Source organism: Muscardinus avellanarius, assembly GCF_963383645.1.
Source record: "Muscardinus avellanarius genome assembly, chromosome: 6".
Lineage (NCBI taxonomy): Eukaryota > Metazoa > Chordata > Mammalia > Rodentia > Gliridae > Muscardinus > Muscardinus avellanarius.
Window position 1 is genome coordinate 31,196,796 of NC_137791.1, and position 20,732 is coordinate 31,217,527.

General features: G+C 36.0%; 1 protein-coding gene across 2 annotated transcripts in view; it reads left to right on the forward strand.

Annotated features, from left to right (window-relative positions):
• The window catches only part of RAPGEF2 (Rap guanine nucleotide exchange factor 2), a gene marked incomplete at both ends in the record, with an annotated part of 267,933 nt that overhangs the window by 109,232 nt on the left and 137,969 nt on the right, over nucleotides 1-20,732 (forward strand). For both annotated transcript variants that reach the window (XM_080697997.1, XM_080697998.1), the window contains one exon: nucleotides 1,860-1,943. In XM_080697997.1, coding sequence (XP_080554123.1) covers nucleotides 1,860-1,943 — 84 coding nt within the window. The remainder of the gene's footprint in view (nucleotides 1-1,859; nucleotides 1,944-20,732) is intronic.

Sequence of the window (20,732 nt, forward strand, 5' to 3'; positions counted from 1 at the left end):
ATGTCCCCAAACCACAGCACCCTTTCAGGTAAAGAAAACTCTTAAGTAGTGGTTATGATGATTGAGAGGACCATTTTCTTACTTTCACATTCCCAAATCTTTTTCAAAGATTATTACTGACCCAAATAATCAAACTTCATTATAGGGTAATCAGTGGATATTCAGGTGGCAGAATATTTGTTGTCATAGTATTTTATACATTTTGAACATTGTCTGCCTGTTACTTCGTGTGTGTTTCGTAATTAGTGACAGGAGAGTGGAGCTTATAACTTCACATTTATTTTATCCATATTAATTTGTCTTTAAAGCTGACAGATGAAAAAACTGAAAAGCCAGTTCATGTTTGTTATACTCTCTATCTCATAATTAATCTAGACCTTGTTGCCATTTATTCTACTTTTTAACATGGTAAAACCATGAGTTGTCACAGGATAATTATTATTTGCATTAAATGATCATAGTTCATTTAATCTTTGCGGTAGTTTTAGTAACTTGCCCAAGGCCACATACTTAGTTAAGTGGTAATCTGGCTTAATTTCCTATTTTTTAGATTTTATTTCCCCTTACTAAGCTGTTTGTAGTAATGAGAACATTGTAAGGATAGAGTTAAAAGTTTACAAAATAATCCTTTTTTTCTTCTTTCTGTGTCAGTGTTTTATTGTCTGTTACCAAAAATAATATTAACTACTTTTGAGTCCAGTAGATCATATCATTTTTTCTTGGCATAAATCAGAATTTTTTAAGAGCATTATATTTTACCCCAAACTAGGTAAATAAATGATTGCTGATTGTAAAACTCAATGATTAAAAATGAGGAAAGAAAAGGATATAAATCATCATAAAGTATTTTGCATTTCATTTGAGAAAGCATTTTACTTTTATTGTCCTTTAGAACTAAATCCTATTAGACAAGTTTTCTCCCTTTCTTACCTTGCTTTTTGAGGACTAAATATTTGAGAACTTAGTTAAGAATGGACTTGGGGGACTTTGATGTTCAGGTTCTAATTCACCCTGCAGCGAAGCACATAGCTCAGTGAAAGTGATTAGGTGATAGTGATAATATTGTTAAATAACTTAGTTATTCAGAATTGCAAATAGGAGTTAGTATCCCTAAGAAGCTTTTGGTAAGAATTCATTTGCAAAAAGAAAAAAGGGCTTTGGAGAAATTGCCAAGGATAACCATGTAGCACATTATTATTCACTGGGTTAAGAGAGGCACAGCATGCAGCTTCCAGGGCATACTCAAAGCCCTGGGGCGTGTTCCTTCTATCCTTTCCACCCCTCATACCAGCTGGAATGTGGATGTGGTGGTGAAGTTTGGAGCTAAAAAAATTAAAAGACAGGGATGTAGCTCATAGGTAAAATGCCCCCTGGGAGTTCAATCCCTAGTACCAAAAAATGTTTTTAATATTATAAGGCAAATGTTTAAGGGATAAAAACAAAATACTGACTTATATGTTAAGTATGATCTTAAGCAGGTGGACCACATGAAAAAAAACCCTAGAATATCAAAGAACTGTCATTTTGAATAAGAATATTTTAGGTGATGGTTTCCACTGATACCTCTTTTTATTTTTGTTTCATGAAGTAATTGAAAGTATTTCCTGTTTAAAAATTAAAAAATAAAATGGTAGGTGCTATCTTGCTATTTCTAAGAAAGATCTAAAGTGTTTAAATATACCAATAAACATCTTTAACTTATTTCAGGAAAAAAGATTAAAAATGAATAATACCATTTTTATGTGTTTTATGCTGCTTTTTCTTAAAAATTTAAAAGTAACATTGAAAATGTACTGTGTGCTATGAAAAATTATTTTGTTATAGACAATCATCTCATTCTGTTATCTTTTTCTTTTCAGTCCCGATGATATTGGGACCTGCTGGTATATCCTTCTCTCTGGTTCCGTGTTCATTAAGGAATCCATGTTTCTTCCAAGAAGCAGGTACTGTAGACATTCTTTAATGCTACATAAAGCTTGAAAAAAAAAACATTTTTTTTTTAATTTTTGCAGATTTGAGTTCTTTTGCAGGATTCTTTTGTTGATAGAAAGCAAGGCAGAAATGCCAATTCTGTGTCATAAATACTGCTTCCGTCTCTTAACAGAGGACATGAACAGAAAACATGCTAACAAGTAAATTTATTAAAGGACCATATTATCTGTGTTTTAGACCACATTGGCTTATTGGGAAAAAATTTGGTTTCAAGATGGCTTAGATAAAGAAGAGCTAACTATAAGAGTATAGGAGGCAGTCTCATAAAGGTCTGAAGAGAGGGGAAAAATAAGTTCATTAGGACCACATGGGACTAGAAATTGAAAGCCAGAAACTGTCTTTGACTTCTCTGCTTCTCAGGACCATATGGTCTCTCATTTTTGCATCTGTCTGTGGCTTGGCTTCCTGTTCTCTAAGGGTATTAATTTCTTTCTCCTTGTGACCTTTTCTTATATGGGCTGACTGTTGATTTATGACCTTGAGTTTCTAATGTTTATACTATATGACTGTAGTGCTTGTGTCTTTACCTTGGATTCCTTAGGAGGAAATGTAATTGGTTTAATTTGGGGCAGGTGTATACCTCTGATCCAATCAGCTGTGGCCAGAATGAGTTAAGAGTCTCACTTATTAAAACATGACTACTTATGTTCAATTTAGCTGTTGAGTTTTAGTAGTTATTTGCTCCTGCTAAATTATTTTTCACAAATAACTTTTTGTTTGGACTAAAGATTACAAATTTTTAGCTCAGTATTTTTATTTTACATCATTAAATATTTTATATAAACCAACAAAGTTTATTAAAATGTAATGATCCCTTTCTGTCACCTAACTTATCTTTTAAAATATTCAAATATATTCTGGATAAGTAATTCCGAATGTATTAGAGCCATGTTAAAATTTTATTTTAAAGACAAGATCAGTCTATATAAAAGTTGGAGTTAGTGAGGCAGGCAAAGTTAGTTTTTCACTGTAGGCCTGAGTGTGGCAACAGAAGGGAGTGGGATGGGCCCTGAGGAGAGAGAAAGTGCCAGAGATAGTTGGCATCTAATGAGACGTCACACCAGTGTGATCTTTATGTCTCTTTGCGCTTCAGCTTCTCCAAAGGCATGGTCCGTTTGGAAAATGGTCTCACGAGGGAGTGAAGCCCTGTTGCCAGTATGTTTGTTGTTCTTATAGCAATAATCATAATAATGAGAGTAGAATTAGAGTGATAATAGTAATATAGATAGTTGTAATAATAATGTTAATAAAATGATAACAGGTGTGAAAACCTTTTATAGTGCTTCTGATTTGCCAGGTATTACTTAAAATGCTTTGTATACATTAAATCTTTTAGTTTCACTATTTTCCTCTGAGGTATGAGAATTATTGCCCGCATTTTATAGATACAGAAACGTTGGTGTGTGGGGTGTTACACCTCTTAGAAGTTGGCCTAAAAAGCATAGAGCGCCCCTGTGAACTTGCTTCTGTAATTCTCTGAATTCTGTTTCCAAGTGGAAGGGAGAATTGAATAGTAATATTCTTTCTCTACTTCAAACACAGAACACTGATTTGTATCTTTGAGGCTCCTGACTATATTTCCGAAATTTGGAGGCACAGAGAAATAATATTTAAGCATTTGCGTATTCTTAGGATTATAATTTTAGTAGAATAAAGTATGAACAATTTCTATGTAATTTCCAAAAATGAAGAAAAGGGAAACCATCACCTAAAATATTCTTATTCAAAATGACAGTTCTTTGATATTCTAGTGTTTTATTTTTTCATGTGGTCCATCTGCTTAAGATCATACTTAACATATAATTCAGTATTTTGTTTTTATCCCTTAAACATTTGCCTTATAATATTAAAAACATTTTGGTACTAGGGATTGAACTCCCAGGGGCATTTTACCTATGAGCTACATCTCTGTCCCTTTATCTATTTTTTATTTTTATTTTTTTGCAGTACTGGGAATTAAATACTGGGGCATTCTTCCTCTAAGATGCACACCCAGCCTATTTTATCATTACTTTCTAAGTTTTGAAACAGAATGCGGCTTGATAGTACACACTTGTAATCCCAGTACTTGGAAGGCTGAGACAGGAAGATCACAGGTTTGTGGCCAGCCTTAGTAACTTAATGAAGCCCTCTGCAACTTAGTGAGACCCTGTTTCAAAGTGAGAAATAAAAAATAGGGCTGGGAGTATAGCTCAGAGGTAAAATGCCCCTGGGTTCAATCTGCTGAGGGCCTTGCTAAATTACTGAGGCTGGCTTCGAATCTTCGATCCTCCTATCTCAGCCTCTCATGTACCAGGATTGCTGGTGTGCACCACCATTCCTGGTTTTAAAAGTCTTTTAATTTTTGGGGGGAACAGGCTCTGTTGAAGTTACTGTGCACTGGCCTCAAACCTGAGATCCTCCTACTCAAACTCCCAAGTATTAGGATTACAGGTGTGTGCTATCATGCCCAGCAATATTAAAAATTAATGCCCATTTAACAATCAACTACTTGAACTTTTGACAGTTTATTCAAGGGTAAATTTTTGTTCTTTTCATTATAAATAATGTTGGAGTGAATGTGATTTGGAATTCATACATCTTAAAGAAAGCACCAGTTAATGATTTCATCGCCATCTTGATGGGGTGTCTGTTGCACAAACAAAATCCATGGACAGAGGCCTAGCTCAGAAAAGGAGGCTTTCATCTCTACCAGCTGCCATCAGCCAGTCAAGTAACAGCTTGTTTTGACTTCTGGAGAAAAGAACTTGGCGTTCAGAGACCTGCTGCTCTAGAAGGAGGACTTGTGGCTCAGGCCGACTTTCTGAGCCTGTTGGACATGGTCTGCACCTGAGTATTTTAAGAGATGACATAAGTTACTCTGTCTCTGGCTGGATGTCAAATGCTTGCAAGCCAGTACTTTGCTGGGATGAAGGAATATATTTCAGACTGTGTAGTGAGCTTATGCTATATATAGCTTATTCCTTCATTTTGTCCCTGGTGACATTTGCTCTGTCCAAGTTGTTTGTTGCCTTAGGAATAATTCTGAGATTGTTATAGTAGAAGGAGTCAGTCTACTGGTACTATGCTAAAGGTTGACATTAGTGACTCATATGTACTTCTCTCTCCAGAAAATATTGAGGCTTGATTTGGATTGGGCGTTAACTATTAGACCAGTTTTCTAAAACTAGTTCACAGATGATTCTCTATAGGCACCACGTTTTATCATGGAAGCCTAAAAATTGGTTATCAGTCCATATAATAAGTAACTGAGCATTCTCTTGGTGGTGCTACTTTTTTTTTTACTTTGAGCATTAGTTAACCTCAGTTAGTTTTGAATCAAAGTATCTCCAGCAACATTTTCATATTTTTAACTAGTTTCCCTAAAATAATTTTGTACCTGATTCTCTCAGTTAAGAAGGACGATATATTTTATAGAAAATCTATTATTGGCTTCTAAATTTCATCGGCCTTATTGAAGTCCTCAGTTTAACATTTAAGTCAACATTTTATGTTTTTCTTTTTGTTTTGTTATCTTTCTAGATAATTGAAGGTTCTTTTGGCTATGAACCTTCACTTTTTTTTTTTTTTTGCGGTACTGGGGATGGAACCCAGGGGCATTCCACCTCTGAGCTACACCTCCAGCCGCCCCCCCCCCCCTTTTTAAGTCTTTTTAATTTTGAAACAGGGTCTTACTGAGTTGCAAAAGGGCTCACTAAGTAGCTGAGGCTGTCTGCAAACCATGATCCTCCTGTCTCAATTTCCTGAATTCTGGGATTACAAGCATGCACCACCATGCCCGGCTTATAAACCTTTACTTTGATTGTTCATACATGGATATTGATTTGAATTTCAGTGTAACTATCAGTTACAGCTTACTTTCTTCTCTACTTCAAGCAGTTGTAGTGATATAAGTGTGGATTTTATGAGGTTTTTTTTTTTTTTGCGGTACTGGGGATGGAACCCAGGGACATTTTATCTTCAAGCTACACCCCCAGCCCTAATTTTTATTCTTTATTTTGAAACAGGGTTTTACTGTTTAGTGAGGCAAAGAGCCTCACTAAGTAGCTGAGGCTGTCCGTGAACCATGATCCTCCTGTTTCAGCCTCCAAAATTCTGGGATTACAAGTGTGCACCACTACACCTGGATGGTTTTTATGAGTTTTATTGCAATCTATTAGAAATTTGTCAAGTTTTGAATTATTGATGTTATACACGTAGTTGTACTATCACATATATTATGTTATGAACTATAATGTTGCTGTAATGCAAAGCTAAACTCTTATTTGGAGTACAGTTTGTATTCTTGAAGCAATGCACAATTTATGTTTTAAAAAGTCTTATTTAAAATAAATTCAGTTTCTTTGTATCCATAGAGAAATTGTGAACAGAGGTATTTCAAAAGTGTAGTGTGTAGGGTTAGAGGGATGTTTGCCAGGACAGAACTGTGTGGGGTTTTCTAGGCCTATACACAAAGTAAATGTGGGCACTGTGCTGTATAAACAGTGTTTTACCCAACTTTATGAGGCACTGCTTATACGCAAGTCATATTAGCGGGCAGAGAATAGTGAAATGAAGAAGGAATATTTTCCCCCTAATTATTTTTAAAGGTACTGTTTGTACCAACAGTTGGGTCTGGAAAGCTATACATGAAACTTACAAAGTTGCAGTTATAGAAATGTTTTTAATTCACCTTTAGTTTACACTGCACATTATAGGAAAACATAAATAATGTTTAGATCTATTGTACCCTAAATTAGTACACTTAAAGAACTATAATGGAAGTTGTACATACTTTCACTACAACTTACTATATAAAGAACTAAAATGTTAGCATGGTGTGGTAGTGCACACCTGTAATCTTAATACTTGGGAGGCTGAGATAGGAGGATCACAGGTTCCAGGCCAGTGTGTAGTAATTTAGCAAGACCTGATTAAAATAAAACAGGGCTGGGGGTATAGCTCAGAGGTAGAACGTTCTGGGGTTCAATTCCCAGTATCCCCTCAAAATTAATGAGATAGAAATTCTAATTATTCCTAGTTACCCATTATATGTTATATACAGGTATTGAATCATCACACTATACTTTGTAAATGTGTAGTTTTTATGTCAATAAAAATTGATATATGCTCTAAAATTTCTTTAAAAATCTACCTCTATGAATTATGCAGCCTCTTTTGTGATAAAGTACCTTCTGATAAATTAATATTATTGTTTAGTTAACTTACCTCTCCCAAAGGCTGAGAATTATAATTTGGATTTTTTTTTTTTGGTGGTACTGGTGTTCCTGGAAGCCCTTCTACATCTGGGCTACACTCCCAGACCTATTTTTTATATTTTTATTTGAAAACAGGGTCTCCTAAGCCAGCGCGCGCGCGGCTGGCTTTGAACCTGCGTGATCCTCCTGTCTCTGCCTCTCAAGCGCGGGGATTACAAGCGTGTGCCACCACGCCCGGCATAATTTGGATATTAAAGATTGGCTCAGGCTATGTTTCTAAACTTGTTTGGATTATTTGTTAGAGCAGTAGATATAGTTCATCCAGGTTTTATGTTTGATCTTAGAGTTGCAGATTTTCCCTGCTCACTTATCAGTCATTATTTCATTATAAAACCAAACAACAAACAAACATATACAACCAAGATCAAAATAGTATTTTGATATTTAAGACATGAACATGATAGTTGTACAGACAGACACTTCTCTGAATTTTTTTGTTGGTCACAATCCTGGAAAAAATAATCATTATTAAATACTGAATATGATTGTCTTTTTGGAATCAATTTTATTATATAGGTCTCCAGGAAAGTGTCCTTTAATAGAAATAATCATGCATCTCAAATTTATTTTGTGGCACTGGAGATTCAACCCAAAGGTATTCTACTTCTGAGTTACATTCCCAGCCCTATTTTTTTTTTCTTGGTACTGGGGAATTGAACCAAGGGGGAGTCTACCTCTGAGCTAAACCCCCAGCCCTATTTTTTATTCTTTATTTTGAAACATGTTCTCATTGAGTTGCAGAGGGCCTCACTAAATAGCTGAGGCTGGCTGCAAATCTGTGATCCTCCTGTCTTAGCCACCCAAGTACTGGGATTACAAATGTGTATCCCCAGGCCTGGCTTCCTGCATATCATCTTTTTTTTTTTTTTTTTTTTTTTTTTTCCTTTGGTGGTACTGGGGTTCCTGGAAACCCTTCTACCTCCGGGCTACACTTCCAGACCCATTTTATATTTTTAATTGGAAACAGGGTCTCTTAAGCCAGCATGGCTGGCTTCGAACCAATGCGATCCTTCTGTCTCCGCCTCCCAAACATGGGGATTACAAGCGTGCGCCACTAAGCCCAGCTTCATGCATATCATCTTTAATCATAAACAATAACATTTTTTTTCCCTCTGATAGTTTAAAACTTTCTCTGTTGTACAGAGCAGTTGGTAAACAGTTTTTTACTAGCTGTGAAGTTTTAGGAAAAAAATAAGCCCAGTCTGGCTATAAGCCTAGAAACTTGGAAACCAACAGAAGAAGGATTGTAATTAATGTTAAAAATCAAAGGATTAGGAAAACAAACCTACACAGAGGATGGAGGCTTCCATTGCATAGTCTTCAGTGTCAGATTTACTGGATTATGATGGGCAGCACACCTAGTTAGCAAAGTAATATTTACTTCAAGTATTTTAAGAAGTAATGTGTAGAAATTGCAGTGCAGTTCAGTGAAATGCCATCAGAACTGAGATTTGGTACATGGGTTCTTTCCATATTTATGGGCTATGCTGTCTTATTCTAAAACAGGCTTGATAAAGGTCAAACTTGGAGCATGTTTTCTTATTATTTCAAACACAGATTGAAACTTGCATCGAGTGTTACTGTAGTCTTTACCTTAAGTCCTGGACTGTATAGAAGAAGCAAAATGGTCCGCCTCTGCTATCATGTAACTTGATAAGTTTTGAGTTAGTATAATTGCTGTTGCAAAAACCATGTAAATTGTAAAACCGTCTCAAAGAGAGGGGTTTTTTAATTCATGTGGAAAAATGAAGGGTAGTTCTTCCAGAGGAAGATTTTTAAGTTGTATTTATGATTCTACCTCATAAATCCAATCACTTTTGTAAAGTAGTTGGAAAGAAGATCTGGACATAGTAAAGAATATAAGTATGGCACGGAGATAGAATTGAGGAAAGGCACTGGAAACATTACCAATAGCTTCAGTGAAGGCAAAAGAATGGGGTCAATTTATTTAGAAGGAGAGCGCAGTGTAGAGAGTGAAGTAGTTGCAAAAGCATTGGTGACGGTGGCATTAACAAAAAGTCTCGTTTACAAAGTTAATGAGAGGTCTACTTTACAAGCTAAAGTAAAAAAAAAAAAAGCAGGGCTTGCTTGGTAAGCTAGGTCTCAAGTAACATTGGCAGGAAGTTGGAAGATAGTGCACATTTATTTGGACCATGTTGACTGTGTCCATTTACAGTTACTAATTCTCCTTTATTGACACCAAATATATCCACAATTTAAAAATTAAAATTGTGCTATGGTTTTCTTAGTAATCACATTTTAAATTAGAGCTGGCAGCTATAATGAGGATAAGTGGAGAAACAAGACATTCAATTGTGAGAGGCTGAAATACTGTTCTCATTATGCTTTATATGACAATGAACTACACTACTTGAGTTTAAAAATCACAGGCCTTCTTTCTGCTTGCCAGTGCTATATGATCAGTTAAGATTTATCTGAGGACTTGCTAGATTTTTAAGTAATGAGTGTGGGTAAAACAGTGGATGAGTGATTCTGTATTTATGTGGTGGGAGTGAAGATAAATTTAAGTGTTCCATAGTTCATGCAAAGAGCTATAGTATTAGAAAATTATACTCTTTTGGCAGGGGGAGTACTACTGGGGCTTGAACCCAGGGGTGTTCTATCTCAGAGGTAGACCCCAACACTATCCGATTTTAAAGTAGGTCATTACTGCTTCAGCCTCCCAAGTACAGAGATTACTTATATACCCTGCCATGCTTAATTTATTTATTTGTGTTTATGGGAATTGAACCCAAGGACATTCTACCTCTGAGTCCTGCAGCCCTATTTTATTTTTTATTTTGAAACAGGGTCTTGGTAGGTAGCTGAGGGCCTTGCTAAGTTAAGGCTGGCCTTGAACCTGTTTTCTTCTGTCCCAGCCTCCCAAATACCATGTCCAGCTTAGAAGCTTTTTAAAAAGACTTTAATATTAATAATTGTTTCTTTCTTTAAAAGAGAGACCATGAAACTTAAACAAACAAACTCATTCTAATATCTAGAATAGCTCAAAGTCAGCCGGTGATGGCAGAATTAGTAAGGACCAGGATGTTGTTTTAGCTGCTTATCTTAGGTGTTGTTATAACATTTTTTTGAGAAATGATTTCTGCCTATGGTTATTACATTTTTTGAGAAGTGATTTCTACCTACAGTTATTACAGTTTTTTTTTATTTCTGCCTATAGCTGGTCAGTTAATGAAAAATAGTTAAGCAGGGGGATCATAGAAATTTTCATCTTAAAAATGTTTAATTTGATCTACACATATAAGTATATGTGTATAACTGCATATATAGTAGAGTTAAAATATACATGTATATTCATAAATACATATTTTTTGTATTTGTGAGTCTATTGATCAATTTTCTAGACCATGACTGTTTGTAGGACATAACTGTAAATAAATAACAGTATTTATCCCACCCTAATCCCAGAAGTAGTTTTTTTTGTGTGTGTGTAGTGCTGGGGATGGAACCCAGGGGCCTTCTACCTCCGGGCTACACTCCCAGACCTATTTTATGTTTTTTATTTGGAAACAGGGTCTCTTAAACCAGCTGAGGCTGGCTTCGAACCTGCGCGATCGTCTCAGCCTCCCAAGCGCACGGATTACAAGCGTGCACCACCACGCCCGGCTAGAAGTAGGTTTTAAAAACTGTTTTTGAAAGCGTTCTACTTGTCATGTGCTATGCCACACACCTGTAAGCCCAGTACTTGGGAGGCAGAGCCAGGAGGATCCAGATTTGAGACCAGCAAGATCCTGTTTCAAAATAAAAAAGGAGCTGGAGGTGTAGCTCAGTGGGTAGAATGCTCCTGGGTTCAATCCCTAGCACCCCTTACCCCCCAAAAAAGAAAACATTCTATTTCATAGGTTAAGTATTCAAGAATTGAATGCTAAATGTGTTGCTCCTCTAAAAATATTAATGTGTAAAATCCTAATCACTGGAAGAGATAGTATTAGAAAAATAGCATATCTTAGAAATACATACCAAAAAGATATCATAACTGATGAACAAAATACTGGAACTGATTTCTAAAATCAAACATTAGCTTAAGTTAGTCATGTCTTTTCAAGAAAATCCTCACCTTGATGCAGAATTAGCATTAATGGGCCCTTTGTCCTGATCTCTGTTTGAAGCTGCTCACTTACATTTCTTTATTTGTTCATGCTTCCTACAATTATTGAGTGAGTGCCTTCTGTGTGTTTGCTTGGAATATGATCCTAAACTAAACAGAGATCCTGCTCATGTGTTATCAAAGCCAAGAAATAAAAGCTGTTTTAAGAAGGAAGAGGGGTCAGTATGTCTGGTACCATAGAAGATTCAGTAACGTGCGAATGTGATGTAACCTTTGCTTAAAACAACGTGGAAGTCACAGGTTAGTGGAGTGGTGGAGCTGGTTGACGAGAACTGGTCAACAAAACTTCATCATAGCAAGAAATTTCACTGTAAAGAGGATCGGGAAAGTAGGGTAAAAGCTAGTAGTTGTGAAGCTGAGGGATTTGTTTCTTTAAAATTAGGAGATGCTAATGTGTGTATGTATTGTTGTCGGAAGTGATCTAATGGAAATCAGTGGATGATACAGGAAAGTAGGGAGGTACTTGCACAAGCGAATGAAACCCACTACTGAGTGTGTATTAGCTTTTCAAAGAGTGAAGGTGCTTCAGCTTGTTTTAAGATTGGCTTTAACATATTGTTTGCTACCTATTCTAGAAACTTCTGAGTCTCTTCTGTGAGCTCTTCCTTGGCAGTTTTTTTGGGGGGAGGGGAGGTGTGCAAATAACACTTCAAATTTAGAAATGGTATCATCTGTCAAGTTAAATGCCCCATCACCACTGCTATTGCTTTTGTTCATGTATTACCTCTTCTGTTAAAAAAATAAAAGCCCCATATTTTAGTCTTTGTTCCACAGGGCCACCATAATTGTTAAAAAGCACTTTTTTAAAAACTGAAACCTTGCATAACAAGTTTAAATGAATTCCAAGCAAATATAAAATTTGTCAGAATTATATCAATGGGTTGGGGATATAACCCAGGGGTGTTATACTTCTGAGCTATATCCCCAACCCATTGATTATTGGTTGATTTTTGAACCTAGGGGTATTTTACTTCTGAGATATACCCGCTAGCCCTTTTTATTTTTTGTTTATGAACAGGGTTTAGCTAGATTGCTGAGAGTCTCAGTATGTTGCTGGGGCTGTCCTTGAACCTGTTATCCTCCTGTCTTAGCCTCCAAGTACTAGAATTACAGGTGTATACCTCCAGGCTGGGCTTCAGGATTATCTTTTTGACCTGCCTTTAAAGAAAAGTCACTTTATTTACTTACTTAACTTATTTATTTATTTATTTAGGTGGTACTGGGGATGGAACCCTTCTACCTCTGGGCTACACTCCTAGACCTGTTTTATATCTTATTTGGAAACAGGGTCTCTTAAGCTAGCGATCCTCCTGTCTGTCTCCCAAGCACAGGGATTACAAGTGTGCGCCACCACGCCCGGCAAAAAAAGTCACTTTTAAAAAAGTTTAACAGTGTTATAATAGCGTAGTCCCTTCTAGGGAAAAAAAACAACCCTTTCATTGACCTATGATTTATTGAATGTCAGGTTAACATAAAGTAGAATAATAAGATGAGGTAGAACGATAATAGAAGAAAGAGCCTGGAGAAGCTCTTGAGAAGTTGATTCTGTTCAACCTGTGCAGGGATGCCAAAGAGGGGGAAAAAAAGGGCAAGGAAAGATAAAAATTTGTTTTCATTAATTTTTATATTCATATTTAATATGTACTTATGCAATATCTTATTTAAAATTATATTTATAAATTTATATTGCATATATTATATGTAAGCTTCCATAGTTTATAAATTTTTAAGGACAAATCAAAGAATGGATATCAGAGATGGCAACTAGCAGTTACATATACCTGCTTCTTAGTTTCCCCTCACATTCTTATGGTTTGCCTGGTTATCTTTTCTGCTAGATTGTGCTCCTCCTCGGCTCTTGATCAGTCTTAATCAGCTTAGCCACACTCCCTCAGGCTTTACACCATGTATAATTGCTATTTGTCCTATCAGAAGTTGACAAAGTTCTGGTATTCCCAGGGTACAGGTAAGATACATGTTAAAGGTTTTAAGAAAATATTGGAGCCGGGCGTGGTGGCGCACGCTTGTAATCCCAGTACTTGGGAGGCTGAGACAGGAGGATCGCACAGGTTTAAAGCCAGCCTCAGCTACTTAGTGAGGCTCTCAGCAACTTAGTGAGACCCTGTTTCCAAATAAAGTATAAAATAGGTCTTGGAGTATAGTCCTGAGGTAGAAAGCCTCTGGGTTCCACCCCAGTAACACCCCCCCCACATACACACACACACAAAAAAAAAAAAAAGAAAGAAAAAAAGAAAAAAGAAAAGTAAAAGAAAATATAGGGAGAGAGTTTCAAATAAGGCAAAGAAAGTTAAGCAACAAATGGGAACTTGATGTAAATATATCCAGTTTTAAATTTAAAATAAGATGGATGTCTATATTAAAGGGGTCAAGTAAAATATTCAACTAGAGACAGTGGGATATATTAAAACAACTCCTTGGGCATTAGTTACACTTTGCACTTTAGTATGAAATGTCTTTATCCTGGAACGCAAACATGATTTTAAGCATTAGACCACTCTCTCCACTTCTAAGTCATATTCAGAGGTGATACCTACTCTGTGATACACAGAAGAACTACTCTCTGGAGAGGGAGTTCAATTGCTGGATCAAGTTGGGAATTTGGTTGCTATAACTACAGCATCACAGATGTGCTGTACATATAAATACAAGCTTTTGTGAGTCTTTGGAGTACTGGCATTGGTAATGTCTTAACAAAGTAAGTAGCCTTAAAGAGAAGGACTCTAATGTTTTTGTGAGTATAGTTGATGTGTGTGTGTCATCTGATGTTCACTTTAAAGTCTTTGGTTAGGAAATGATTGTTCATGATCCTTAGCATAAATATGTGTGATAATTCACCTGGGAAGTCCTAATTTACAGGGATGTTCGGATTTGTCTTACAGAAATTTTATATAAAGGTTTTAAAGTTGACATGTGTTACGAAATACAATACTACTTAAGTGTTTGAATTGTTCAGTGCTATGTGCAGAGAAACTTACCACTCTTGTTTGTGCCATAGTTATTTTGGTGGAGAGGGGTACGGGGATGTATATAAATGACTGTTTCACCAGTATAAATTCAAAGTATGTCTTAAAATACATATATAGCAACTAAATATGTTTTGGTTTGAGAAAACTTACTTTCTGTATGGAGACATGACCAGGAGTGGTGAGTTAAGGGACTAATATATGAAACAAACTATCCTCCGTGAAATTGTCCAATTTTTTGGGACCCTGTATTTTATTTTATCATGAATTGAGTTATGCATGTATTTTAAAGATAACAATTATATTTGAATGTTAAAAAAGTGTCTTTATATTTTATACTCAACTTAGTTTTCTCAGTGTACTATAAATTATTGAAAAGCACTAGTTGGAATGAGTAAGGTAAAGCAATAGTTTAGATATGTATATCAATGCTATTTTGGGATAAGAGTTTAAATATCATGGGTTTTCAAACTGTGCTTTAATATTTATTGTTGATTAAAATACTAGAATAGAGGTTCAAAATATTAACATTATTTCCTTACATATTTTGCTAACACATAACTCTAGTTATATTACTTTTTTGTAATTAAATATAAAATCAGAGGCCAGGCGTGGTGGCGCACGCCTGTAATCCCCGCGCTTGGGAGGCAGAGACAGGAGGATCGCGCAGGTTCGAAGCCAGACGCACGCACGCTGGCTTAGGAGACCCTGTTTCCAAATAAAAATGTACAAATAGGTCTGGGAGTGTAGCCCGGAGGTAGAAGGGCTTCCAGGAACCCCAGTACCACCACCCAAAAAAAAAAAAATAAAAAATAAAAAATAAAATCAGATTTATAGTATCGAATATTTTACCAAATCCTAAGACTATATAAACTAAATATTTATTTTTTAAAGTAATGCTTTTATCTAAAATTTTTGAGTCAGCTAATCCAGGATAAGTTTTTATTTTTAATTTTTTATTGATGGCTTTGTTAATGTTTTGTACCCATGAACCACTTGGTATATTAGTGTGTAACTTCATTAAGATAACTGGTGTATTTCATAAGCATTTTTTAGCTAATTTAAAAATTAGAGCAATGGCAAAAATCTTCATTTTCCTGTTTGTTGTTTTTATTATTGTTTTATGGTTTATTAAGTATTCCAACTTTAGTTCAGTTTTACAAATAGAAAAACTCAACTTATATTTATTTCTTTTCTTATTTAAATCTAAATCATATATATTCTAAAATAGAATGCATATATATTCCAGAAAAATATATATACACAAGAGTATATATGAGTGTTTTCTTCTTTTGTTTCTTTTGTGGCTTATATAGTCTAAAAATAATTATTCAGGCTCTTGAAACTGTTTCCATTTACCACATTGTCACCTGTCTTGAATTTTAAATTATATAATTTTGGGAACACAGACTTTAGACTTGTCTGTGAATAAATTATTTCTGATTTTATAACCATTATACCATTTAAATGAACTTTTTGGTATATGGATGCATCATTGTGATTAGAACAGTTTTTTCCCATTGATTATCTGTGTAAGAATACAAAGTAGTTATAGTTTTTCAAGTATGATAAGGAAGAATTACCTGATTATTACTTAAGCTCAAAAAAATTTTTTTTGAAAAACGTGCCTGTGGGACATAGAAAGGATGTTAGAATCCTTGTGTCCGACGATAGAGATGGCTAGAAGATAACATGGGGGGGTATGACTGTGAAAGGTAATGGTCAAATATAGAAGTTTACATACCAGTCTCATTGTTACAGTCCTGTGACTTAGCGTGAGTAAGATATAGCAACTTGGGCCCTAGAGATTTACATCTAGGTTGGAGCTTATGCTCTCTCACTTCAAATGATTACAAGGTGGTGATCAGTCCAATTTGAGTTGAGAGTCTGGGCTAATCACTTTAGAAACAGTTGTATAACCATTAAAGGTAGAATAAGAGGATTTCTAGAAGGTTGGGTACAGTTGAGACCAGAGACAGGAACCTTATTTCAAAAGTGGTCTTGGTGTGTTAGGGGCCTACTATTTCCATCAGATTATAAATTGATGGGTCACATGTGAAATAAGTTCAAAGGCCTAACTGATGGCATGTAGTGACAGAAGGTTATACACAGGGTGAAGAAGGATCTAGACATGGTTCTGGTGCTTTGAACTTTGATATATGTAGAGTAATGATGCTTTTGATAATTGAAAACAAATACGGAGAAAATGAGGTAAGTGGGTATCAGAACTGAAATGGAAATATTGATTTTAAGCATGTTGAGTTACATTCATTAACAAATAGAAGGGAACTACAGGAGATTTAAAGGGGAAGCTGGGAAATTGGAAGACCTGATAAAGGTTGTAATACATGGATAGGGTAGTTGGAGGATTGGGTACATAAGGAGAATACAGAAGGAGAAAAGTATATAGTTATGTCAGGAGGTAGTAGGACAGACTTTGACAACTTTAAAGTTTTGCTTTATTGCCCATTCTTGGATTTCTAGTGTGTCTAACCTTTTTAGGAATGATCACACTGTGCTTCATACTGGCTGTAGCATATTGTGTTCATACTAGCAGTTTATGAGATTTCTAGTTGCTTCACTTCTTGGTCAACAAGGTGTTGTCAGTGTTTTTTATTTTAGCCATTCTACAGAATATGGTCATGCTCTCACTGATTTTATTTTGCATTTTTCTGAAGACTGATATTGATGAGAACTCTCTGGTGCTGGAGATTGAATTAGGTCCTGGTGAATAGTAGGCAAGTGCTTGAATTATATCATCAGCTTCAGAGTTTGTTTTCTCATGTCTTTATTGGCCATTCATGTATATTTTTGGTGAAATATTGGTTCAGATCTTACCCATTAAAAAAAGTTGGATTATTGATCTCATTTTAGAGCTGTTAAACATTCTTTATATATCCTGGATACTGTTCTCTTGTTGAATGTATTTTGTAATTATTTTCTCTCAGTGTATGGATTGCCTCTTTCTTGGCCATGTCTTTCTTCCCTCCCTCTTCCTTTCTTTCATTATTCTTTCATACTGGGGATTGAACCCAGTGTCATTCTACCACTGAGAGGGCCCTTCCCTCCCCACTCCTGACTCTTTTAATTTTTTATTTTGAAACAAAGGTCTCCCTAATTTGCCAAGGCTGGCCTTGAACTTGCTGGTCTTGAACTTGTGATCCTCTTTTTTCAGCCTCTCAAATACTAGGATTACAGGCATGCATCGCTATGCCCAGCTTTAACTATGTCTTCTTTTTTTTTTTTTTTTTTGTGGTTCTGGGACTGGAACACAGAGGTATTCAACTTCTGAGCTACACCCCTGCCCTATTTTTTTTTATTTTTTATTTTATTCTTTATTTTGAAACAGGGTCTCACTGAGTTGCAGAGGGCCTCACTAAGTAGCTGACGCTGTCTGAGAACAAGTGATCCTGCAGGCTTAGCCTCCCGAATGCTATTACAAGCGTGCGGCACCACACCTGGCTTAACTATGTCTTTTTAAAAAACCAAAGCCTTAATTTTGATGAAGTCTGTTTTGTCAAAAATTTCATTCATACTTTGGACTTTTGCTGTCCTGTTTAAGAAATGTTCTCTTAACCTGATGTTTTTATCATGCTTTTCTTCTAGAAACTTAATAATTTTATAGAGATAAAATACCTTTTAGGTCTAAGATCCATTTCCACTTTTTCTGAGTGATATAAGGGTTGAAGTTTCCTATTTCTAGCTATGCAAAAATGTAGTAGTTCATAAAAAACTTTTTTTTTTTTTTTTTTTTTTTTGCGCTGGTCGGGGGATGGAACCCAGGGGCATTTAACCTCCGAGCTACACCCCCAGCCCTATTTTTTATTCTTTATTTTGAAGCAGGGTCTCAATGAGTTGCAGAGGGCCTCACAATAAGTAGCTGAGGCTGTCCCCAAACCGTGATCCTTCAGTCTCAGCCTCCCAAATGCTGGAATTACAAGCGTGCACCACCATGCCCGGCTATAAAAAAACATTTTTATCCATTGAATTGCCTTAACACATTTGTTTAAAAAATCAGTTGTAAAAATATCCATATAAAATATTTAACTATATAAATGCTTGTTCAGATCTACTTCTAGAATCTTTCTCCTTTTCTGTTACTCTGAACATCAAGTCTTACACCAGCACCACACTGTCTTCATTTGTGTAGCTTTGTAGTAACTTTTGAACTCATGTATTATAAATTTTAACTTTTTTATTTTGCCATACTGGGGATAGAACTCAGGGGCATTCTACCTCATAGCTACACCCCCAGCCCTGTTTATTTTTTTCTTTATTCTTTATTTTGAAACAGGGTCTCACTGAGTTGCAAAGAGCCTCACTAAGTAGCTGAGGCTAGTTGAGAACCTGAAATCTCTTGTCTCAGCCTTGCAAATGCCGGAATTACAAGTGTGCGCCACCATGTCCAGCAAAATTTCAACTTTTAAAATAAAAATTGTTCCTCTTCTATGACTTTGTCTTTCCACATGACTTTATTTATTTATTTATTTATTTATTCTTTCATTTATTTGATAATAGGGATTGAATCCAGGGGCATTCTATCTTTAAGCTACTATTTTATTTTATTTTTGAAATAGGATTTTGCTAGATTCATGGGAGTCTCACTACTGGCTTAGAATTAGGAGAAACAGTCATTTATCTACAATACAATGTGGCTCATGAAAGAAGTCCACATTTTCTTCAGGTGAACTAAACAAATTGGCATTTCATTAATCGATTCCTAAGAAATTGGGTGTGGGTGTGTGAGTGAGATAGAGATACATATTTTTTCTTGGAAATGTCTTTTAACTTTCAAGAAGTATAAATACATACCAGTCATATGTCCTAAATTTTTGTTTAGGTTCCATCTTACAAAGATACGAATATCATTTTAACAATTCTTTTATGGTACCAGATTTTTAGAAGGTTGGTGGCTAGGTTTTAATGCCATTCATGTAAACTTAGCAAATATCAGATGTTTGGTTGCCATTTTTTAGGTAAATTCCAAGTTCTGAGTGGTGTAGAGCCAGTCTGAATCATTCATTACTTCATCCTTAAGTTTTCATTAATAAATTATATGGAATTATTTAGTTACTTAATGAAGCTATTGCTTACTTCTTCAGTGAATGTTATAAAAACTAAGTCATTTGTAGGTAAGCTATTAGAGCCAGCTGCTGTTAAACTTGTAAATGGCCAGCTTTGCACAGTGAACTGGTGAACATTTAACAAAGGCGTTTGGAAAAGGCATGTGTCTACATGCTGAAGGGAAAAATCTGTCATGGACCATAACTTTTATACAGACTGTTCAGCTGCCATCTGTGTTCAGAGCACTCTGATCAGCAGAGACCTATCCGTGTCACTATGTGGACTGATAGCTGCCAGTTAGTTTAGATGAGCTGTCCTCCAGCAGGTCAGTCACGAGGACATGGACACTACAAAGTGTAGTCCTCCCACCATTGTCTCTTGCTGATTTAAGTTGTGGCAAGAGAAAAACTGCATGCTCTTTTCACCCTAATACAGCTGAGGTAAGAGACACCGCTTTTCTCTTGAAGGGGAAAAAAAACAACAAACCCCCCAAACAGCTTCTTTCAGTGCTCCCTTGTGCTGACTTAAATTTATGCTAGTCTGTTCCACGGTAATCCCTTAGGCCAGGTATACAATTCAGCATCTTTTTGGTGGAGAGCAACTAGTTCTTAACACAGCTTTGGTAATTTTAATAACAGAATTGCATTGCGAGCACATCTAAGCATTTGACCTTGAAGACTCACAGAGAGCAGACATTGCAGATTTTCCTACTTGCCCTTGACTTACAAGAGAGTAGATAATGAATTAATAGAAATTGATAAAGAGTGTCTGTCAGGCAGCTGCTGAGGTCATGAGGCTGGTATGCGGAAAGAGTGCCCATGCAACATGCGTGACACAGAATGCAGCCAGGAGGAGTGGGTGGGTCATCGAAGCAGGAAATTAGCCCGCAGAAGGAATGTTGGCTCTGCACTAGCTGTAGCCGCATGGAACCACCAGGAGAAAACACACAGAGAAATGGGGAGTGCTCGGTGCTGCAGAGAAGAGAGCTCCTGTAGACGGTGGCAGCACTGTTGCTGCTACTGGTACTTCAAAGATATTGAAGACAGTGCAGGTTAGATTGTTGTTTTTAAGAAATTAAAATTTATTATTATATCAGTATCAAATGTTCAGTACTTCTCTGTTAGTTAAATAGCCAGGAAACTACTGAGAAATGAACAGGGGGCTGGGAAGTGCACTCATAAGGCCTTTGCTTGAAATTTTTTGTATGTGCTTTATGTGTAGATGTAAAGCTTAAATGCTAAGATCACTGTGCAGAGAAGCAAAGCTTTATTAGTATCTGCTTGGAGATGGTTGTTGGAATATTTC